The 25,021-nt window shown below is 45.1% G+C and overlaps 1 protein-coding gene across 1 annotated transcript in view; it reads right to left on the bottom strand.

Annotated features, from left to right (window-relative positions):
* The window catches only part of PCBD2 (pterin-4 alpha-carbinolamine dehydratase 2), a 54,035-nt gene extending 31,203 nt beyond the window's left edge, over positions 1 to 22,832 (bottom strand). Inside the window, exons 1-2 of the mRNA XM_038552203.1 lie at positions 22,734 to 22,832; positions 19,149 to 19,280 (exon numbers count right to left, since the gene is read on the bottom strand). Of these exons, the coding sequence (XP_038408131.1) occupies positions 19,149 to 19,280; positions 22,734 to 22,808 (207 nt within the window). The 5' untranslated portion in view covers positions 22,809 to 22,832. The remainder of the gene's footprint in view (positions 1 to 19,148; positions 19,281 to 22,733) is intronic.
* Positions 22,833 to 25,021: the final 2,189 nt, after the last annotated feature.

Genomic DNA, 25,021 nt, shown 5'->3' with positions numbered 1-25,021 from the left:
ATATTCCGAAACAGGAAGCCCATCCACATCTTGAATTATTCCACAACCCTTCGAAATACAGATCCGTGTCAGACAAGAGCTTTGGCCTTAGGTCAGGAAGCCTGGCCTGGGAAGGAGACTACTGCCTCCTTCCTCAGTCAAGTCTGAGCAGGTTCCTTAACTTCCCTGTTACCACCATGACCAAACTGGCCTATATTACCTCCCAGGACCCCAAGAGAGACCTACTATCACTTACTGGATGCTCAAACACTCCTTGGTTCACAAAAACTTTTGTGATTCTCCAAACTCACAGAAACAAATGATTTGGCTACATTTCAAGTAAATAACGCAACATTAAGAGTTACCTATATACAGGGGCACCTAGGTGGCTCCAACAGTTAAGCATCTGACCTCTGCCTCAGGTCATGACTTCCGGGTCCTAGGATTGAGCCCCGTGTCGCATCATCCATCATCGCATCATTCAATGGGGAGTCTTCTTATCCCCCTCCCTATATCCCTCCCTCTGCTCATGCTCTTTCTCCCTCTCTCAAGTAAATAAAATCTTTTAGAAAAAGTTATCTGTATATAGAATGACCTTAAAGTAACATTTTTCACTTAATCAATATTTGTATAAATAATTCCCAAAAAATGTATTCAACGAATTTATAAACTTTTCTACCTAGAACACCAGGAAGTTTTTTTTTTTTTTTAAAGTTGGCCAAGAGTGCTAGACCAGTGGTCATAGAAAAATGAAAAAAAAAAAAAAAAAGGACCTGGGATTAAAACAGAAATGAGCGCCTAATTGATAGCGGTAAACAGGTCTGTGCTAGTCTCCCAGCATTATACTTTCTGGAAGCTTGGAAGAATCTGCCATGGGCTCTCAGGATACTAAAATTCACAAAAGACAAAATTGTGGGTAGCCGGAGCTGTTAAACCAAAATCATAAGTGTTAACTTCAGCCTCTTATTATCGATGCAATTTACTACAGATGCCACAAGTGGCCCATTTCCTTCTCTGATACTTCAAAACTGCAAGCTGAACAAAGACAATCAATGCTGTTCTTTTGGGAAGTGCACCATGGCATCACAGATCATCCCTCATACACAACTACTTAGCGGCCAAAAATACCAGTCACCATTAGGAACCATCTGTGTCCAAGAGCAAGGAAATGAGGGAGGGGGGAAAGTCCCTAGTGAGAAAGGATTTTAGGTAATAACCTGTAGGAGACAAACAGATGAAAAATACAACTCCCTGGGGCTAAGGGCACTGGCTAAGATCACCTATGCTGAACCCAATCAAGGGACCTCATGTATTCAAAATATACCTAGGTCTATCTAAATTTAAAAAGAAAACAAAACAAAACAACCCACCTAGGTAACCCCGGGCTGGGTACTGTGGTAATGTACATAAGCACGACCTGAGTCTCGGGCCTCAAGGTGCTTGTATCTTAGGTGGGAAGAGACAAAGGTGAGTAGCTACCTCCCCCTGTTGCATGATTTAATCTGAACACATCGTAATTCTGTCACTGGTTCATTGTTAATGTGAGCAAACCACTTTGCCCCTAGGCCTTGGTTGCCTCATCCCTTCTCGGTCTAATGTTCATGAACTCATCATCAAAACGATGCTGATAGAACACCATAAACAAGGTAACTCAGGGGCTGAATTCAAAATGCAAGAACAAATAAGACTACTGTCTATATAACACACGGGCTCCCTCCTTTCCAGGCTGGCCTGTACAACCATATCATCCAAGCCATCCTCACCATGGCCTTGATGGCATCTGTGGCACTTAATACAGCGGTCATCCTTTGGTATCTCTTGGAGTCTCAGCAGAAAAAAAATTCCTCTCTGCCTTTTTTTTCCCCCTCTCTGCCTTTTAAAACACCATCCTCTTTGGGATTCTGTGATACAACAGCAACCTGACTTTCTTCCTGTATCATATCACTAAGTCTTTCTCAGTCTTCTGCTCCTCCTCTTCCTTCCAACCCCTAAACGTACTAAGTCCTAAGCCCCCTTCTCTCCTTGCATTACGCTTTCTGCCTGAGTGGTCTCCTCTATTACCTTGGCTTTTTTCCACACATACCTAAGACTCCCCAGTTACCCACAACCCACACCTCTACTCTAAGTCCCGAACTCAGACATAAAACTGGCTTCTTGAAGTTGACATCTGGACATCTCCTGGCAACTCACACATAACAATGTTCAAACCAGAAGTCTTGATCACAGCACCCCCATCATGTTCCCCTCCCATACTTCCCCAGCTTAATAAAGGCCACTTCTGACCACCCAGACCCTCTAGAAGTCATTTTTAACATCCCCTGCTCATCTTCCTCATCACCTATCACCACTCCTCCCTAGTCAGAGAATCTTAGATTTTCCATTTATAAAAATTATGTGTGGCATCACTGGCTCCTGCTCATGTAAGCTCCAAAATACAGCTCCAACCCCTCCAGCTCTCTGCTTGGCCTGTGTCACTGCCACAGTCCCAAATCCCCTGCTGGGCCTACCCTAATGACGAGGTCTCACCTGGATGGACACATAGCCTCCTTCCTATCCCCCCATGTGGCCTTTGTCCCCCGCTCCCTTCCGCTCCATCCTTTAAGTCCTCTAACTGGTCTTGGTAGAAAAAAGCATCAGTCCTTCATCCCCCCCACCTCCTTCAACTACGAAGTCCTTCCCCCCATGCCAAAAGTCTCGAGATACTCCTCCTGTTTCCCATAATACCTCACAATGGCCCCTCTTTGCATCCATCCCGCTATCCTTGTGCCTGTGCGTGTCCTCTGAGACGCTTTCAAGAGCATCAGCAATGCCAAAAGGAGAGGTAAACGCCACTTTCTTACTAGACTGTGCTCCAAAGTCACTGTCAGGTTCCTAACTGAAGATGAAGCATAGTTATATTGATGAATTTGATGTCATGGATAACCACATCAGTCAGAAAACCGTGAACCTTACGGGCAGGTCAAATGGACAAGGGGTGATCAGCCCTAGATCTGATGTGCAACTCAAAGATCTAGAAAAATGGCTGAATAGCCATTTTTGAAAATGGCTGAAAATGGACAATATCAGGGGGCTCCTGAGTGGCTCAATTAAACCTCAACTCTTGATCTCAGCTCAGGTCTGGATCTCAGGGTCATGAGCTCAAGCTCAAGCCTGGTGCTGAGATCCATACTTGGTGTGGAGCCTACAAAGGAAGAAAGGGAGGAGGGAGGGAGGGAGGGAGGGAGGGAGGGAGGGAGGGAGACAGGCAGACAGACAGACAGACCTGCTCCCATCCCTTTGATTTCATTGTACTGACAACCTAAGCTGGCATCATGGACCACTAAGAATCAAGAAGAAAACACAGGAAGGAAAATCCTGGAAGTCTTTTCCCAGGAATGTAATACATATGTGCAAATAAAATGCCTCAAGGGACAAAGGGGGGCGGTGCATCACCTTCTCAGTTCCTTAGAGAGACCTTCCATGATGGTTCTCCTCAGACTGAATTAGGTCTTAACCATTATTCTTTCTCATAACACTCTTTTCCATTGGAGAGGCAGCATCCATTCGGGCAAATGGTTGGGATCCGCCTGAGGTCAAACCCCAACTCCACTGCTTACTAGCTTAATCTAAACCTCAGTTTCCAATCTGTAAAATGAGGAAAATAGTCTCTACTCCACTTCACACCATTTTGTGAAGATTAAGTGAATAAATACATGCAGCATCCTTACAATATAGTGCTTGGCCCAAGGTTAAGTGTTCATTAAGCATTAGCTAGTAGGATTTTCCTCCATGGCACTTATCATAATTTACAATTATATAGTCATTGCTTTATTTGTTTATGCTCTCCCTCCACTCCTAGATCTAGTGAGCTCCATGAAAATGGGGACAATATCTGTTTTGCTCATCACCGCACCTCCAGTGTCTAGCTTAGTACCTTGCCTACAGTAAGTGCAGTCACAGCTTATTAGTGCTAAGTGCATAAGTGTTAGGAAAAACTTTCTAGAAGTGGGTGAGATGTGGACATATTGGCCTAAGATAGGTGGAATGGAACAAAGAAGGTGAATAATGGCTTAAAGGAAGAAAAGAATTGAACCAAGATGCTGGGGGTCTTGGCTCCAGCTCCAGCATGGCCACTATTTCATGCTCCATCTAAACCTCAGTTTCCCATGGGCAGCCCAGGTGGCTCAGCGGTTTAGCACCGCCTTCTGCCTAGGGCCTGATCCTGGAGACCCAGGATCGAGTCCCGCGTTGGGCTCCCTGCATCGAGCCTGCTTCTCCTGCCTGTGTCTCTGCCAATCTCTCTCTCTCTCTCTCTCTCTCTCTCTCGTGTGTCTCATGAATAAATAAAAAAAATCTCTAAAAAAAAATTAAAAAATAAACCTCAGTTTCCCCATTGCTTCAGTGAAGGGGATGACTAAATGACTTATTAATGAGAAATATAATAAAAAAATAAATTTAAAAAAATAAAAATAAAAATAAATGACCTCTTAGTTTTAATTTTTAAGAGACTTAAGAGGCCTCTGGCAGAGAAATAACAAAAGGTAGGGTTAAGGGCCAGCCTATGGGAAGCTCTGAAAACTTCTGAGAAGGGGTGCCTGGGTGGCACAGACAATTAAGCACCTGACTCTTGGTTTTGGCTCAGGTCAGAATCTCAGGATCATGAGATTGAGCCAGCATCGAGCTCTGCAATCAGTGGGGAGTCTACTTCAGATTCTCTCTCCCTCTCCTTCTGCCCATTCCCCCGCCCCATATTCTCTCCCCCCCTCCAAATAAAGGAATCATAAAAAAAAAATAAAGGAAAGAAAAGAAACCTCTGAAAAGATGGTGTCTTGTAATATAAAATAGGAAGGAAATGGGATTTTCTGAGCAAAGACCAGCTTGGTCACAACAAAGCTACATGGAGCCCACCAAACACAGGGAGGTAAAAGGCTGTGAGAAAGCTTGTACAGGAGCTCAAGGGGGAGATGAGGTGAACCCAGACCCCAGCACAGTCTTGGTGAAAGACACTGGGTTCTTAGGAACTGATAACCAAGATAATTCTTCAGTTTTAGGTCTAGGTGCTCAACAGAATGGTGGTACTGCTGAAAGCAACAAGCAAGTTGGAGGAAAGAAAGCGAAGACTGCTTTCAGATACTCTAAACCTGAGATGCCAAACCCAGGAGAGCCGCACCACAAGGACCTGCCTTTCCAATGTTTAGTCCAGCTCACTGAACCACACCTAGGGCCCACACTTCCCCAACACATTACAAATAAAATGTGCCCCCCTTTCCTATATCCTTCCTTAGCTCCTACCCTCAAAACAACCTATCAGACCTTTTTTTTTTTTTGTACCTATTATCAACCTTTCTCCAATTCCCTCTTTTCCCACTTTCCACCCCTGGTAACCACAAGTCTGATCTCTCTTTCTGTAAGTCCTTTTGTTTTTCAGATTCCACATATAAGTGAGATCATACAGTATGTGTCTTTCTCTGACTTATTTCACTTAGGATAATGTCCTCAAATGGTAGGACTTCCTCATTTTTTATGATTGAATAATATTCCATTGTAATATTACATCTTTTTAATATTATTCTAATTCCTGTACATTTAACATATGGTGCTTAGTTTCAGATGTATAATATAGTGATTCAACAATTCTAGGAGTGCCTGAGTTGCTCAGTTAAGTGGCTGACTCTTTGTTTCAGCTCAGGTCATGATCTCAGGGATGTGTGATGGAGGTCAGGCTCCACCCTCAGCAAGGAGTCTGCTTAAGAGTCTCACCCTCTCCTTCTGCCCCTCCCCCTGCTCCAGTGTGCTCTCTAAAATAAATAAAATATATATTTTTTAATTCTATACATCGGGGAATCCCTGGGTGGCGCAGCAGTTTGGCGCCTGCCTTTGGCCCAGGGCACGATCCTGGAGACCCGGGATCGAATCCCACGTCGGGCTCCCGGTGCATGGAGCCTGCTTCTCCCTCTGCCTGTGTCTCTGCCTCTCTCTCTCTCTCTGTGTGACTATCATAAATAAATAAAAATTAAAAAATAAAATAAAATTCTATACATCACTCACAGTGCTCATCACAGTAAGTATACTCTTAATTCTCTTCACCTATTCTACTCATCTCCTATTCTCCCTCTGGTAACCATCTGTTTTTTCTTTAGAGTTAAGAGTCTGTTTTTTGGTTGGTGTTCCTTTTTTCCTTTTTTCCTTTGTTCATTTAGTTTTTGAAATTCCACATGAGTGAAATCATATGATATTTGTCTTTCTCTGACTGACTTATTTCACTTAATGTTCTACTTCCTAGTGCTACCTATGTTGTTGCAAATGGCAAAATTATGGGTATTCACGACCCCACTGTGTGTGTGTGTGTGCACGCATACATCTTCTTCTTTACCCGTTCATCTATCAATGGAACTTAGGCTGCTTCCATAATTTGGCTATTTTATTTTATTTTTTTTATTTTTTTTATTTTTTAAAGATTTTATTTATTTATTTATGATAGTCACACAGAGAGAGAGAGGCAGAGACACAGGCAGAGGGAGAAGCAGGCTCCATGCACCGGGAGCCCGACGTGGGATTCGATCCCGGGTCTCCAGGATCGCGCCCTGGGCCAAAGGCAGGCGCCAAACCGCTGCGCCACCCAGGGATCCCAATTTGGCTATTTTAAATAATGCTGCAATCTGGGTGGCTCAGCGGTTGAGTGCCTGCCTTCGGCTCAAGGCATGATCCTGGAGTCTGGGATCGAGTCCCACATCAGGCTCCTTGCAGAGAGCCTGCTTCTCCTCTGTGTGTCGGCCTCTCATGAATAAATAAATTAAAAATCTAAATAAAAATTAAAAATTTAAATAAAAATTAAAAATTTAAATAAATAAATATAGAGGTGCAGATATCCTTTCAAATTAGTGTTTTTGTACTCTTGGGGTAAATACTCAGTAATACAATTACTAGACTGTAGAGTAGTTCTATTTTTAATTTTTTGAGGAGAGTGGCTGCACCAGTTTGCATTCCCACCAAATGTAAGAGGATTCCCCTTTCTCCCCATCCTCACCAACACCTGTTGTTTCTTGTGTTGTTGAATTTAGCCATTCTGACAGGTGTGAGGTAATATCTCATTATAGTTTTGATTTGATTTCCCTGATGATGGGTGATGTTGAGCATCTTTTCATATGACTGTTGGCCATCTGAATGTCTGAATATTTCTTTGGAGAAATGTATGTTCATGTCTTCTGCCCATTTTTTAATTGGGCTATTTGTTTTTGGGTGTTGAGTTTTATGAGGTCTTTATGTATTTTGGATACTAACCCTCTGTAGGGTAGTCATTTGCAAATATCTTCTCCCATTCTGTAGGCTTTTAGTTTTGCTATTTCCTTCACTGTGCAGAACCTTTTTATTTTGATGTAGTCCCAATAGTTTATTTTTGCTTTTATATCCTTTGCCTCAGGAGACCCATCTAGAAAAATGTTGCTTTGGCTGATGTCAGAGAAATTACTGCCTATGCTCTCTTCTAGGATTTTAATGGTTTCCGGTCTCACAGTTAGGTCTTTAATTCATTTTGAGTTAATTTTTGTGTATGGTCTAAGAAAGTGATCCAGTGTCCTTCTTTTGCACATTGCTGTTCAGTTTTCCCAATACTATCTGTTGAAGAGGCTGTCTTTTTTCTTTTTTTTTTTTTAATTTATTTATTTATTCATGAGAGACAGAGAGAGAGAGAGAGGCAGAGACATAGGCAGAGGGAGAAGCAGGCTCCATGCAGGGAGCCCGATGTGGGACTCGATCCCAGGACTTCAGGATCACGCCCTGAGCCAAACCACTGAACCACTCAGGCATCCCGAGACTGTCTTTTTTCGATTGCATATTCTTGCTGCTTTTGTCAAAGATGAGTTGACCATATACTCATGTTTGTTTCTGGGCTTTCTATCCTGTTCCATTGATCTATGTGTCTATTTTTGTGCCAATGCATACTGTTTTGATTACGAGAACTTTGTAATATAACTTGAAATCTAGAATTGTGATACCTCTAGCCTTTTATTTTTCCAGATTGTTTTGACTACTCAGGGCCTGTTTTGGTTCCATACAATTTTAGAACTATTTGTTCTAGTTCTCTTTAAAACGATGTTGTTGTTGTTGCTGAAGTAATCTCTACACCCAATGTATGGCTTGAACTCACAATCCTAAGGTCAAGAGTTACATGTTCTAAAAAAAAGAGTTACATGTTCTATCAACTGAGCCAGCCATGCATTCTAATACTGCTGGTCTTTTGATAGACCCCTTCTTGGCTAAGTTTATTCCTAGGGTATTTTATTATTTTGGGTGTAAATGCACACTGGATTGCTTCCTTAATCTCTTTTTATTGCTTCATTATTAATTTTCTTTACACTGATTCTGTATCCTGTGACCGTACTGAATTCATTTGTCCATTCTAGTAGTTTTTTGGTGGAATCTTCAGGATTTTCTATGTATAATATATGCCACAACTTCTGTACCTATTCATTCATCAGTGGACACTTAAGTAGCTTCCATGTCTTAGTTATGTAAATAATGGTGCCATGAACATAGGAGTGCAGATGCCTTCTTGAGTTACTGTTTTCATTTCCTTTGGATATATTCCCAGAATATATAAGTTAATGGAACATATGGTAGCTCTATTTTTAATTTTTTGAGGATCCTCCATATATTTTTAAAGATTTTATTCATTTATCTCTGCTACCCTCTCTGCTGAGCAGGGAGGCTGATGCAGGGCTCAATCCCAGAACCCTGGGATCATGACCTAAGTGAAGGCAGATGCTTAACCAACTGAGCCACCCAGGCACCCCTCCATATTGTTTTCTAGTGTCTATGCCAACCTTTAAGGACCAACTCAAAACTCTCCTTCTCAAGGCAGCCACACTCTAGAGTACACCTCCTTCAGTTTATTACTACCTCACATTTTAGTGTCTGACAACATGGAAATTTTAAAAATCAACTATCCTGTACAATTCGGATGTGCCACCTCCCCAACAAAACTGGAAGGTCCTGGTGCACCTAGGTGGCTTAGTCAGTAGAGCATGGGACTCTTGATCTCGGAGTTTTGAGTTCAACCCCCATATTGTGTAGAAATTACTTAAAAATGAAATCTGAAAAAAAATAAAAAATAAAAAAATAAAATCTGGAGCACTTGGATGGTGCACTCAGTGGAGTGTTCAACTTTTGGTTTCAGCTCAGGGTTATGAGACTCAGCCCTGCATTGGGCTCTGCACCAAGAACAGAGACTGCTTAAGACTCTCTCTCTCCCTTTCTCTCTGCCTCTTCCCTCTGTGCTCTCTCACTCTCTAAATTAAATCTTTAAAAAATAAAATAGGAGCACCTGGGTGGCTCAGTCAGTTAAGATCTGCCTTCAGCTCAGGTCATGATCGATGATCAAGACCCACACTGGACTCCCTGCTCAGCAGGGAATCTGCTTCTCCCTCTGCCCCTTACCCCATTCATGCTCTCTCACGTTCTTTCTCTCTCTCTCTTTCTCTCTCTCTCTCTCAAATAGATAAATAAGATCTTTAAAAAAATTTTTTAATCTAAGAACAAAAATAAAATATATATTTTTTAATCGGAAGGTCTGGGCAGAAATGGAATCTTGTACTTTTTTTACACTACCCTTCCACACTCAGAGTGCAGCTAGTCCCTCAGTGGTTGCCAGCTCAAAGACCTCACTACATTCACTGATTCCACCAGAGGCAGGCTCTGTGGCTCTCAGCAGGAAGACCATGTGGCTCCCTGCCCAGCCATGACTGGGTCTGTTCCAGATGCCTGGTATGTGTCCACGGCCAGAGTTGCAATGGTGAGGACAGGGCATTTGAAATCAGTTTGATGAACAATACAGTAGAAGGCCACAATCCTATCTTGCTGGCTGAGAGCACAGGAGCAAACAGATTCATTAGTGGCCTTTGCTGTTTTGATAGGATTGATTTTAAGGATACAATTAAATGACCTCTGATTGCTCAACAGTGATACCTGGGTTACTCTTAAACAAGTGGAGCTTTGTTTGTTTTAGCTGGTGAATAGTGCCTTTCTCAGGGAAGTGTTGTCAAACCCATTTAAGGTGGAAAGTAATCCAACAGATAGCCCTTGGAAAAAAGATTATCCTCTGGAAAAAATAAATGTAAAAACAAAACAACTTTCTGCATCATAGTAGGATCTAAAAATCTTGCTGTAGGAATCAGAGATGGGAGTCTGATACCCACTGTGACATGACCCAGTGTGACCACAAGCAATCCCAAGGTTTCGGTCTAGTTTGGTGTCCTGTGAAAGTCCATGAATTAGTCAAAATGGCCCATTCCAGCCTGGATCAGAAGGGTATCGAGGGAGATGCCTGGGTGGCGGAAGGCGGTTTGGGTGTGCTGCCTGCCATTTGTGGCCCAGGGGGCGCGATCCCTAGGAGACCGGGAATCTCGATCCCCCACGTCAGAAGGCTCCCGGTGCATGGAGCCTGCTTATTCTCCCTCGCCTGGTCCTTCTCTCTCTCTCTCTCTCACTGTGCCTCTCTGCCCGCGTCTCTCTCTATCTCGCCTGTTGGCCATCATGATATAAAACAAATTAAAAAAAAAAAAAATAAAAAAAAAAAAAAAAAATAAAAAAAAAAAGAAGGGTATCAGGAAAAAAAAAAAAAAGAAGGGTATCAGGATGGTAAATTATCTGCAAAATGGGGGAGATGACGTGCTATTCTGTTTTGTTGACAAGAATGTAGGGGAAAGAGCAGAACACAAAGAGCTCCAAGATATGGAAAAGCCCCTCACCCACGTATCCACAGTGGTGGGCTGGATCCCTCCCAGGTGCAGAGGGCACCTGGTCATGCCCAGCCCCAGAAATGGTAGCACACCACTGTAGGGAGAGATATCAGCTGTTGAGGTCACATCCCAAGATCCATATTTTGAAAGAGCTGAATTTAAGTTTCTATGCCCTAATGCACCCAAACTGTACTGACAAAACTCTTGCTTTGCAAACCCGAACACTGTTTTTAATGGCTGTACTGAAGCAAAGGGCTGGTACACTCAAGAAATACAGACCAGAAAAGAATAAGACTAAAATACATTGAAGTTATTATTTGAGGTCTCTTTTAAATTATTTTCTGTAATTACTGAGCTGGCAGTCCATTGTTATTAATTCCTATTCAACCTATTTAAGCAGTCCCAGCAATGCAGGCAGAAAACAAATGCCTCTGTAATTTCCTAACTTTTGAGTGTTATTTTCTTGTCAGTTAAATTTAAAGCAACCCAGTTCTGATCACATTATACCAAGTTAATCTCATCTAAAGTGCTCTGCAACCCCTAACAGCTACACTAAAGTTTTGTACTAATGAAAGCAATTTACATAAATGAAATTTATGTCAATGCATTTCATGAAAAATTTTTTATTTTATAATAACTGCAGTACTTATATGATAACATCTGTTGATATTCACAGTCTAAAGCTGGCAAAGATTTAAACCCACAACATTTTCCATGCATCATGTACATTATCTGTGAAAAGCAATAAAAAAAAGCAATGAATGCATTAATCATACCAATATCATCTGCAAAGCATAAATCTGAAATGCCTTTCACGTCAGCTCAAACTGCTTTTTATTTTTACACACCTGATTTGACGCCATCTGTAAAAGGGCAAGACAAAGACTGCTGAGGAAATTATATTTCTTGGCTGTTTGACTTTCACAAAATACTCAGGCTAAGTTCTGTAAACAGAAGATTTACTACATGACTAAGAAAAAGCGATGCAGTTAAAAGTCCATTTTTATGAAAGGCCCGTGTGATGGCCACAGCATTTTCACACTACACCGTGGTGCCATATTTGCATTTTTGACACCTGTTTTACATTTCCCCTTGTTCATCCATTACATGAGTTTTCACAAATACACATCAGCTCTAAACCTATTTTATGAGATACACAGCAGAAGCAAGACGCCAAATGATACCATTCTAGGCTCTAGTTTCCCTACCCTGTAGGTCACCAACACTGCTGTCCCAGCCACCGCCTGACAACACGAGCAGCATCCTGCCCAGGGCTCCCTGGAGCCCCAGGGGAAACTCCAAAGTGAACATCACCACAAATACACCACACAGATAGTTTAATTAGCCCCTCAAATGTTAGGTCAAGTTTGCTCAAATGTATCTCTCTACTCTCCATTCCAGTGACAGTGGAGGAAGCTTTCTTGGGTTTCAAGTTGGCAGAGGCTACAGAACCCATCAATGGGCACAAGTGGAGCAGAAGCCACCGTGCGTGGTGAGCATACAGGTTTTCACTTGATCTGGCTCCCAGACAGAGACATGAGCCTATATTAACAGCAGAGGACACTTTCTAAGCTACATAATGAATCAGCCTTGGGAACATCCTCCTGGGAGTGTTCCCCTACCTTCAACAGGCAGAATGAGTTTCCACTTTCAGGAGTGCTCAGATGTGACATTTCTATTATTGCACTGCTGACTCATAACTTTGACGTGCACCAAGTTTTGGCTTACAACAATGAACAATGAAACCTGAATTAATTCTTTCACAAAGAGAACTGTTGAGAGCCGTGTCCCACTGAGGACTGTTAAGATTTTCATTAACAGTTGTCTTCTGGTATCATCAAGGTTTTGACTTCACTAAGTGTTTCAAAATGTTAACCATAAGCCTATTATCAGATTCCTCAATAAAACATTTTTATAAAGTAAGTCAGCAACAGTAACTTTCAACGGCTCTACAACAGGAGCTCCAGGGCACAGGAAGGGAAACATTTTACAAACCCCAACTCACATATGGTGCTACTGCTGCTGGACACACAAAACGGGGTTCCCTGGCACCACCACCCTCATGGCCCCGGCCACTCAGAAGGCCCCTCCCCCGCTCCCCACCCTCTCGATGGCAACAGTTATACCAACCACAATATGATAAATAAAAAGTCCAACAAATGAAGCTTGGACCTTGTCTGCAAGCTCTATCCATGACACGCTGTGAAGCTGAAAAGGGCCATTTTTGTAGGGTCAAAATGGGCTGTTAACGAGTTCATGTGATTCACTCTAACAAAATCGAATGCCTTGAGGGCTGGTCCACTGGAGGAAGCACATACAAGGAACGGGAGCTCCTCCAGGAATTCAGGGAATCCCAAGTCTTTCTCCGAAAGTTCAGTCCCTTTCTCCTGAGTCAAAAGTGTTCTCTATTACCAACTGGAAACTCCTTGTATCCTTCTCCTGGAATTCTTCATTCACCCAAAAGATACCAAACCAGGCGAGGTATCCCAGCGCCACTGCTTACCTATTCCCGATACTAATTTCTTGCCATGCTCAACAAGGGTGGCTCTAGCATCCCCAAATAACATAATGGGGGAGCCCTCCCAGGGGGCTATGCTGCCCCGAGGTCAGTTCAGGATCCTGCCCTGGAGGGCTCCACCTGCTGGCATCCGGAAGAGCTGTTTACTGGGTTCCAAAGCCTCACCTGCTGCACCCACTTCCAAAGCTTCAAACTGCATCTGATTTTGCAGGCTCCCCACTTGGCCCCACACATGACAATACCTAACAAAACGGACCTTATGAGACACACCCACATTTCTAACTGAATTTTTTTTTTTATGCAGTCGCCCTACAGTTGCCAAACACCTAAGAATCAGTTTATCTGTCACTGAGGGACCACTCTCTCCCCAAGTCTACATAAACAGAAGGCAAAACTCCCTTACAAACGTGCAGAGCCCACCATGTGAGTCCCAGCACTCAGAGCGTGGAGACCTGCAGCTCCAAGTCCCGGCAGCGCTGTGCCCAGACACTTCATGGATGCTCACTGTGCCGGTCACACTGCCCAGCAGCTCTCAGCTCAGTACTGGTCCCTCCCAGAGAGACACCACAGCTCCGGTGATAAAAACCTATAGCCTGGCCACCCACCAACACTGTAAGGATCCCCTGGGAATCCTGCTTTTACGGTCTCTAAATATTTGCACCCATCTGAGCTATCAAATGAATGTGCACTTTTTGGAACTAACCATACGCTGGAGTAAAACCACTAAGAAAAAAAAGTTCCAATGTATTTTGCTGGCTACTTATTATTAGAGAAAAACCTAGAATAAACCCAAAGTTTTGAGGAGCTTTTACCCAGGGTCACTAAAAATTTTTCTAAAAGGTATGGTTCAGGGCAGCCCAGGTGGCTCAGCGGTTTAGTGCCACCTTCAGCCCAGGACGTCATCCTGGAGACCCGGGATCAAGTCCCATGTCGGGCTCTCTGCATGGAGCCTGCTTCTCCCCCTGCCTGTGTCTCTGCCTCTCTGCCCCCCCCCCCCACCGTGTGTATGTGAGTGTGTCTCTAATAAATAAATAAATAAAATCTTTAAAAAATAAAAAATAAAAGGTATGGTTCATTTTTTATAGCAATAAGAGGAATGAATTCTACAGCGAATTGTGACACCACTTCACGCACTGTTAGCAAACCATTTAAAGACTGTAATGCCCAACAAGTGTAACCTTCCTCCTGAAGATTTATTGTAGGTAAAAACACTATGTAGAAAACTGAAAAATGTTCATAACCTATAAAGAGGATAAAGAAGAATGTAATTTTTACCTGTATGTTCAGCTGAGACTATTTAAAGCATATGCTAACATCCAGGGTGGGCTGAACTCTGCCAAGGGAGAGAGGGGATCTCTTCTGACAGTGGCTCCCTCCAGTTTACAGAGTCAAGGCCAGGACAGGTGCTGCCACTGCCAGGAGCACAGGGGCCTCCCAGACTCTTGTTAAGGGCAGGGCTGCAGCCAGGGTAACATCGCCTCAGGGAGGTGTGCCTAGGCACACGGAAGTGCCGGCTCACGACAGAAAATTCAAGGCCAATGTCCTCATATATCCGTTCTGTACACACAGATAGTATCTAGAAGATAAACTTCTAGATTAGGACAAAAGGTATGTGCATTTTAAAAGCTGATACACACTCCTCAACTGCCCTCTAAAAAGGTGATACCCCACTGACACCCCCATCTCCTCCCACATCACAGCTGCAACCCCCCTCCCACCAGCTAGATTCCAAGCCCCAATGTTTTAATTCCTGTCCTGCACATGCCCTTACTTCCCTTGCCCCTCAGTTCCTCCAGTGGACTCGCTTAGCAAAAAGTACAGCCTTGGGGCACCTGAGTGGCTCAGTTGGTTAAGCATCTGCCTTCAGTTCGGGTCATGATCCCAGAGTCCTGGGATAGAGCCTCGGATTGGGCTCCCTGCTCAGCAGGGGGTCTGCTTCTCCTTCTGCTGTTCCCTCTGCTTGTGCTCTCACTGTTGCTTTCAAATAAATGGATAAAAGCTAAAAAAAAAAAAAAAGTACAGCTTTTATTAAACCCAACTCTTCAACTACTTGAATCCCAGTGCCCAAACAGCTGAACTTATGACCATAAATCTCCAGTGACACTGAAAACTGCCTAGACAGTAACCACAAACCCCTAATTAGTGGACTGTCCTAGCCTCCAAGATGCCTATTCTACTCTTTTTCCAATTTTCCCAGATGAACATTCCTCCCTCCCATTCCGGCTCATTCTCAATTAATAACCTCCCTTAAAAAATAGAAACCATCAAAGAGAATTATCTCTACTTCCCAGGACAAATGTAGCAACCAACCTTCATCTACATTTATATTTTCTGCCTTCTTTCCAATGACAGTGGATACACCGGGTGCCGTGTGCTGCTACTTGTTCATTCCATCCTGTGCTCTCTTGCCAACCACGTGCTCACAATTATCCCTTCTGACGATTCCCAAACCAGTATCTCCATTCTGACCTCCTACCTCACACATCCAAGAGCTGACCTGCTACCACCACCTGAGTGACTAGTAAGTATCTCACACCTGCCACATCCAAAACAGGATTCTCAACTCTCTACCCTGCCCCCATCTTCCTCAACTCAGTAAATGACACCAACAGTACAGCCTATACCTCAAGCCAAAACCTTGGGATCATCCTTGACTCTGCTCTTCCCTCATATCCAATCTAACGGCAAGTCAGGATCGTTCTGTCTTCAAAATATATGAGGAACCCTACATTTCTCTCCATTCCACTGCTACCTCCATAATCCCCCATCACCTCTTACCTAGCCTGCCAGATGGCATCCTAGATAGTCTGCCTATTTCCCCTCTGACCCTCCTATTGATCAGCCTGGCTGACCAGCGAGGGCAATCTTTTTAGAACATAACTAAATCATGGCACTTCTATGCTTGAAATCCCAACAGCTTTCTTACACAGAATAAAATCTAAACTTTTCACCATACAGGCAAGGCTCCAGGGCTCTGGCCTCTCCCTCTCCTCAGCCCCATCTCCTACCAGTCTCTCCTTTCTGTTCACTCCAGAACACAGGCCTTTTGGCTCTTCCTCAGTCATGCCAAGATCATTCCTGCTTCAGGAAATTTATACCTGCTTTTCTCTCCTTCAAGAATGTTCTTCCTTTGGGTCTTCATGTGCTGAGCTCCTTCACATGATTGAGGCCTCGGATGTCCCCTCCCTGAACAGGGCCTGCCAGACCACCCCATCTTAAGCAGTGTGCACACCCCTCCATCAGCCTCCATTCCAGTATCCTACTTTGGTCTTCTCTGTGGCACTTATCTCTACCTGAAATTATATCATCTACTCATTTGCTTATTTGCATATTGTCTATCTTCTCCATTAGAACAGGAGCTACCTGGGGATCCCTGGGTGGCTCAGCAGTTTGGCACCTGCCTTTGGTCCAGGGTGTGATCCTGGAGTCCCGGGATCAAGTCCCGTGTTGGGCTCCCGGCATGGAGCCTGCTTTTCCCTCTGCCTCTGCCCCCTCTCTCTCTCTCTCTCTATGTCTATCATGAATAAATAAATAAAATCTTTAAAAAAAAAAAAAAAAGCAGGCGCTACCTGAGCTTAGAATTGTGCCTGCCAGAGAGAAGATCTTAATAAATATGTGTTGAGTTCATAAATACTACATGTACAAAAAAAAAAAAAAAAAAAAAGCTGATTTTTAAGACTGCAACTGCATGAACAACTGATACATTGTGAATAAACTCTACCGCTGGAGAAAGACTAGAAAAGAAATGAACACTAGATGAAAGAAGTTGCAATAGTAATTGTCCTTAATTTATAACATCCTATTTCAGCATTTCCTCTGTTTTATAATAAAAAACAGTATCTTTTCTGCCCTAAACAAGAGGTTAGTGAGACTCTATCAGTGCGAGAGAATCATGACTCTAAACATAGGTTGTGAAACAGAGAAGGGCAACTCCTGACAGCCCGGGGCCAACTTGGCACTCCCATGGAGGTCTGGGATTAAACTTGAACATCAATACCAGATAAGGCCACTCCATGACCAGGATGGATTCAAAGAAAAACACGATCACACTGCAAGGTTACATGAACACAGAGAAAACATGAACATCGTCCACAATACAAAGTACCGAACACTCCCTCTCCCAGCTAGTGAGTACTGCTTCTTTGCCCATTTCAGCTTTAACCCACTGCAGTCTACTCTCCTTACTGGGAAGAGGTATTAAAATACAGAATCAGAGAACTGCCCATTTTCTGACAGCATCCAATCCAGACCAAACTATCCTTCCAGCACCATCTTCCTGAGAGGCCCCACAGCTCCCTGTGGTGTGCATTACCCCTCACAGAAACAATTACCACCGTGCTCAACTAAGCCCAGATGGGTCCCTGGCGGTCCTGGCTGGTGGGCATCGACAGGTGTCATGACATCAGATGCAATTATAGGCCACTGTACATGCAGAAGTCGTAAGAGACCTGGCTGGAAGACTGACCCCAAGATACAATCTCAGTGCTGGTTCTCTGAATACATTCCCTGACATTGGCTGATTTTGTTATCTGCCTCCTTCTCCTAAAAGCTGAGTGAAACAAATTTTTTTTAAAAAGTCAAATTAATAAAATGTCCTGATGAATTAATCAAGGATGCCCTACACAGCTTCCTTACCCTCCCATTTCTGAAAGCCACCCCAAGCACAGGGTTAGGGTGGGCTGGACAACTGACTCTTGGGCAGAGCCTGAGGCAACACCACTCAAGTACTTTAAGCCACATGTTCAAGCCTAATAAATTAGCCCAGGCTTAAAGAAGTCAGGCTGTACGCATGTAAGAATTTTAATAAGCCTGGAAAATGCTACCTAGAGCTTATACACGAGCTTACTGTACCAATGGGATTCCCTGCCACCAGCCATGGAGTGCTAAGCCCCTGACAAGAGCTGTCGAGCACATGGGGCAGCAGGGACATGGAATCGGCTTGGTCCAGGTCTCCTCAGGAGTTGGGAGACTCAAAGCAGAAGGCTGGCAGCCAGATGGATGGAGAGCAGAATAGGGCATGCAGCTCAGTGGAGCCAACGGCATTTACTAGGAAAACATGTTGAAGGTTTCTTTGGTGGAAACCTGGTCCTCACACACCCTTCCAGAAACCAGCAAACACCGTAATCAATGTCTGCATTTATCAAATGCCTGTTTATACCCAGAACTGTGTTAGGTACAATAGAGAGTTATTGAAGCAAACATGGTCTCTGCCTTCTAGATGCTGACACCTAATATAAATAAAAACAATAAATCTGTCCAGAGGATTACCAAACTAACTGAACAAACATGAAATAGTCAAAAGCACCAACTTTATATAAATGCAGTAGAGTAAGTGCTGAAGGGCAAGTTATGGGAGATGACTCTCTAAGCAGGGTGGGGCCCTAATGGAACAGTTACCTTGTGAAGGCTGAGTCCCCAAGGGGAGAGGTCAGCCCTTTAAAAAAGCTGCAAGGGCTGGCTCCCGGCTGTGGGAAAGGAGCCAATCAGAGGACAGGGTGAAGCTTGAGGGTGGATTTAGAGACTGAAATACATGTACAGGGAGAAAGAAAACTTGACCAGGGTCCAAGAAAAGTCGGGGAAATTAGTCCAGCAGGTGTATTTTTCTCAACTGCTTTTACTCAGGCCCTCTTCTGATAAACATAAAAAACTCATACTCCCTTTTAATGTTACTTAAAATTTGAAAGGAAACTAAATATCCTAACGAACACCAAACCAGTGGTTTCACAATCTGATTTTCCAAATGACAAAAACCACTCCCTTCCCCTACAGCTGAGAATCATCCTGTTGGATAGTAGCACCTGTCAACGAGGACAGAGCAACTGTCACTGAATTCTTAACAATCCACATGGGATCAGACAACCAGTAGTGTTAAAAAGACCTGCAGCCTACAGTGACACAAACAGATCATGGCACTAGCAAGAATATGTAATAATTACCTGATTAAAATTTTTAAAGGAAAACTCTTTGTAGATGGCATCTCTCTCATTTAATTCTGACCATCCTGCTGCTTTCAGGTCACGGATAACTTGGTTCCTCTCTTCTGTTGTCAAACCACGAGCATCTGCTGCCTATGAAAAGAACACATTTCATATCTGATATGTAGAAGTTTGTTTAAACTCAAACACATAATCCTTTACCTTACAGACAAATGCAAAAAATATCTTAAGGGCAACAATTTGTCACTATTTTTGGTTCCTTGGTTCTCAAAAAATATACAAAAACAAGGCTAACTCTGTACAAAATAAGCTGCCTCCATGGAATGTTGTCTCATGCACCTTACTGTTGCCTCAAACTTCACATTTCTGTGCCTCTGGTTTATTACAAGTACAACCATTAACCATGACCACTGGTCATCTTACCAATGGCCAGCATTCCGGGATGTGGGAAACTTGGTAAGCACACCCATGCAAGGAAACCCTGCAAGTCCACTGTTATGAGAATTAGAATTCAGGGCTCTATATTCATGGTCCACTGCTCTTTGTGGAGGCTCCCACACATCTTGGTAGACTTCACTGCTTATTCATATGGGTCTCAACTCTCTGGGCATACTATCCCCTTTCAGGTCTGATGAAAACTAAGCTCCAGAGAGGGGGGAGAAAAACAAATGTCCACTTAACTCAGGATTTGGGATAATAACTTCTAGGAGTCCACAGATCCTCTGGACCACAAGCAAAAAGCCCTTGCCTTAGTAAAGTGAGGTTTTTTCCAGGACACCAGGAAGACAAATCCCTCCAGTCTGGCCAGAGCACTGTCCACCCTGTTCCTGCACTCACCCTGGTGATGAAATTCACAAACCCAGAGTTCTGTTGGTTAACAGGCCCACATTTCCAAGCTATTTGTTTTTTAAGGAAAGAAATCTAAACATCACGGCTAGAGAAAGAAGAGAAGGATACTGTAGGAGAAGTCAAAAGAGCTTAGCTCTCCAGCATAAATGCCAAACAATACTTCCAACCATATCTATTTTCGGAGCTATTGAAGGCTCAGGTGAGAGAGGGACTGTCACCCAGAAACACAAAACGTATTATAAGGTGTCCTCACGAAATGCCAACTGGAGGCTGAGCTGGATCCTCCACTGTGAAAGTACAACTCGTTCCCATTTTAGAAATCCTGAAACCTTTTATCACTGACATTAATGTAATTAAGAGGGCAGAATCAGTGAAATTAAGACAACTTATTTTGGGCACCTGGGTGGCTCAGTGGTTGAGCCTGCCTTTGGCTCAGGGTGTGATCCCGGGGCCCCGGGATCGAGTCCCACAGCGGGCTCCCCATAGGGAGACTGCTTCTCCCTCTGCCTATATCTCTGCCTCTCTCTCTGTCTCTCATGAATAAATAAATAAAATCTTTAAAAAAAAAAAAAAGACAATTTATTCTAATAAAAGGAAAAAAAGGATGCTCATGAGCCAATTTTCTTGTTTCTGTTCCTTGCCAGGTAGCCACCCTTCCCACAACATAAGAAAAAAAAAAAAAAAAAGAAAAGAAAAAAAAGTCTCTAATAGAAACATTTGAAGACTTCTTATCAAAACCAATTACTATTGGGGCACCTGGGTGGCTCAGTGGGCTAAGCATCTGCCCTCAGCTTAGGTCATGATCCCAGAGGCCTGGGATCAAACCCCGCATCAGGCTCTCTGCTTCTCCCTTTCCCTCTGCCCCTCACCCCACGCATGGTCTCTCTTTCTCTCTAACAAATTTTTTTAAAAAGCCAAACAATTACTGTTAATATTAAGATCCAAAACACTGGGACACCTGAGTGGCTCAGTGGTTGAGTGTCTGCCTTCAGCCCAGGGCATGATCCTGGTCCTGGGATCAGGTCCCACATCAGGCTCCCTACGAGGAGCCTGCTTTCTCCCTCTGCCTGTGTCTCTGCCTCTCTCTCTCTCTGTGTCTCTCATGAATAAATAAATAAAATCTTAAAAAAAAAAAAATCCAAAACACCTATTCATTAGTTTTATAGTGACCCACTATAGGAAATAATCTAAAATTCTTATTAGTCACTTAAATATGTTAATTCAACTCCAAAAATTATGTAAAAGAATTTAAATTATCTGTGTCCACGCTGAGTAGCTGCCAAGAAAACCATTAACCATGCTGTGGGTAATGCAGCAGTCACCTGAAGTGAGCAAAACATGCCCACTGAGCTGATCTCCACATTCTCCACCCTGCACATCCCCAATGAGGGCAATGGTATGTGCTCTGTGCTCGGTACTTGCCACAGGTGTCTGCCCAAGAACAGGGACTGAGTCCAGGACTGTGAAATGGAGCCACTTCACCTACCTAGCACAAATGGTCCCCTTGCAGATACACCTTCTGCAGAACCCTTTATGATGGGCTTAATTTTTTTTCTGCAGGAGATGGGGACAGGGATAGGGAAGAGCATAGAGTCTGGAGAGAATGAACTTGATTCAAGGCCTAGCTTTGTCACTTTCAGGTGCGGTGACACTGAACAAATCACTTAGCTTCTCTCAATACCAGTATCCTCATGTCTCTGTCTATGTCTATGGTGGGGGTATCACAACAACTACCTGTCAAACTTTTTTGAAAGGGTTAAAGAGATCTTGAATGTAGACACCTAGCATAGAGCCACCATGGCTTGGTGCAGCCACTCAAATCATGTCGTTTATTCATTCCTCTGAACCCCGTAATTTTACTGGATTATCAGCACCTTGGGTAGAGGTATGCTTTGGGACACGTTTAGGTGTCAGTAAGCACTCAACTCGTGCTCTCACCTTACTGGCCACGAAACAGAGTCCATCATCATCATTAAAATATATATATATTTTTTTTTTTAGATTTTATTTATTTATTCATGAGAGAGCCAGAGAGAGGCAGAGGGAGAAGCAGGCTCCCTGGGGGAACCTGACGCGGGACTCTATCCCAGGACCCCGGGATCACGACCTGGGCCAGAGGCAGACGCTGAGCCGCCCAGGTGCCCCCGTCGTCAAGCTACCTTAAATGAATCCCTGTTAAACACTTTCCAACTGCCCAGGGGGCTCTAGCAAGCGACGGAGGATGAAATGGGAAGTTTAATGCAACATTTCCCCACTAGGTGGTGCTGCGTGTCCAAACTTTCCCTCAGGTTCATTTATCTCCATACATTAATTTCCACGGCCGGTAAAGTGACGGGACGCTCTGCGGAAGAGGAGAGAACAGATCTGTCCCCTGTAAAATAGGTAAGTGTCCCTAATAATTCCTCCTAAAGCAGCACATCCACAGCAGCGCGCTGACCCCGCGCCGAGCGGCGTGGAGCCGGGCCCCGCTCTCAGCCGGCGCACCAGCGAGCGCAGCGCCCGGGCTCGCTAAAGACAGCTTTACCGCTACTATTCGTGCTCGTCTTTCTTTCTTTTTTTTAAGCCAAAATCGTCCTCGGTTTTGTTCTGGCGGGCAGCTCCGTAGACCGCGACGGGACACGCCAGCCCGGAGGTCCGGCAGGGGCCCCGCGCCCGCCCGCCCCCGCGCCCGCCCCCGCCCCGCCGCGGGGCCCCTCGCTCTCCTCCCGCCGCGCTCTCCTTCCCCCCGGCTCTCACCCCGGCCGACAAGCTCGCGCCCCGGCCCCGCAGAGTCGCCACCACGAGCCGCGACGTCCCCCGCGCCGCCGCCATGGCCGCCGGCCGAGGGCTGCCCGCCGCGCTGCCTGCCTGCCGCCCGCGGGGCCCACCGGGGGGCCGGGAGCCGCGGGGCCGTGCGAACGGCCTCCAGCCGCGCCGTCCTGCGAGCGCCCGCGCGGCCCGCCCCGGAAGGGCCCGGGCGCCTCAGGGCCGCCGACCGCGCGGGCGGCAGGGGGCGGCAGGCGGCAGGGCGGCAGGCGGGCGACCCCGCAGGCCCCGCAGGCCCCCTCCAGCCCGGGCGGGGAGCGGGGCCGGGAGCGGGGCGGGAGCGGGGCCGGGGAGCGGGGCGGGGAGCGGGGCGGGAGCGGGGCCGGGAGCGGGGCCGGGAGCGGGGCCGGGAGCGGGGCCGGCGGGCTGGCGCCGCTGGCTGCGGGGCGCTGGGGCCTGACCCACGTTCGCCGACGGTGGGCGCAAGGACTCCGCGGGCCGGGGCGCGAGGCGGTGGGCGCCGGGCGCGGGTCGGCCCGTGTCCCCGCCCGCGGAGGGCCAGAGCCACCGTGGACCGGCCCGGGGCGAGCTCCGCCGTGCCCGCCGGGGAGTCTGGGAGCCTGGCCCTCCGTGCCCCGCGAAGAGAAGCGCCCGGGGCGCGCTCCGCAGAGGAACGTACGCGGGTTATTTACGGAAGTGTGTCTCTTTCTGGAAAAGGGGAGGGGGGGGTCTTTTATGTATTCACTAATATTTTATTCTTACTCCTTTTTTTCTTGCCTTTTTTTGCGATGGGACGCCACATACCATAAAATTCACCCTTTGAAGTGTACAGTTTACGGCCTTTTAGTGTATTCACTTGGATCTTTTACTAGTTTAAGCAAATTAATAATACAGCCAAATTTTTAAAAAGATTATTTATTTATTCATGAGAAACACAGAGAGAAGCAGAGACCCAGGCAGAGGGAGAAGCAGGCTCCTGCAGGAAGCCCAATGTGGCATTCAACGCCAGGGCCCTGGGGTCATGCGCTGAGCCACCCAGGGTTCTATAATATAATCCATTTTGCCTAACATTTAGCCATATACTAGAGAATTTTTTCTATGCGTGCCCATTTAAGTTCAACTTAGCAGGTGCTAGCAGTTAATTTTTTTCACATATCGATTGGGGGATAAGCGTTTTTGCCTTAAAATATCCTAAAATTCAGACTTATGGCTCAATCCATATTCTTACCTTTGCCCACTTCACAAAAACTTAATGGAGGAATCTCTGCAGACCCTGATCGGATGTCACTGATCTCAAAGCATTCATCTAAGACATTCTAGTTTCCTTTGGTGCCTCAAGTGGGCAGAGACTGGAGACAGGATTAAAAGTTTCATTTCCAGTACTTAATTAGGTGTATACAGTTATGAAGAATACTCTGCAAACTTGCTTATTGAAGTGAGAACTGCAAAATGAACTGGTGGGTGTGAGGTAACAAGAGATTCCTGATCGGGAGACCTGGGTGGCTCAACAGTTGGGTGCCTGCCTTTGGCTCCGGTCATGATCCCAGGGTCCTGGGATCGAATCCCACATCCGGCTCCCTGCGAGGAGCCTGCTTTCTCCCTCTGCCTGCGTCTCTGCCTCTCTGTGTCTCTCGTGAATAAATAAATCTTTGGAAAAAACAAAACTCCTGATTGTTTTCTTTCCCTATATCCACTGTAGGAAATTGGCATCTCGGCTCTAGTTATGAAAAGCAGCAGCAGTAGCACACTAGTAGGGCCCCGGGGAAGTGAGGTGCACCAGTAGCGGCTGTGAATACTCTGGCTTCACACCAAAGTCTCTAATTAGTAGGATTTAAGTTCCTTAAGTAAAGATTTACTGAGCAACTTCTTTATAGTGGATACTCTTAGGAAAGGCGGTCTCCTGCTCACAGGAGATCTTTTAAGCCCTGTTCACCCATGTAAGAATGGGCCTTGGGCCTAGAACACTTCCTTACCGATAAAGAGCCCATGCAGCCTGTTCGAGGCTTAGCACCTTGTGTGGGAATATCCTTCCCTGATCCAGACTCAGTATATACTCCTTTATTCGTCTTAAGCATGTAAGTCAGATCGTCCTGGGACATGCCCTCCCCTTTCAGTATTAAGAGACTCTGCTGGGTGGGGGTAAACTTGTGCTAAGGCACTAGGGGCCCTCTGGCCTTTGGCTGCTGGGGAGGATCCACTGGCCATGAGGGACCAACGCACACTCCCGGAACTGATCTTGCTTTGTCTCTTCTGTAGGTATACACACACACACACGTAAA

Source organism: Canis lupus, chromosome 11 (assembly GCF_011100685.1).
Source record: "Canis lupus familiaris isolate Mischka breed German Shepherd chromosome 11, alternate assembly UU_Cfam_GSD_1.0, whole genome shotgun sequence".
In the NCBI taxonomy this organism is placed as follows: Eukaryota; Metazoa; Chordata; class Mammalia; order Carnivora; family Canidae; genus Canis; species Canis lupus.
Note: the sequence above shows the minus strand (reverse complement) of the source record. Positions and strands in the feature narration are given on the sequence as shown.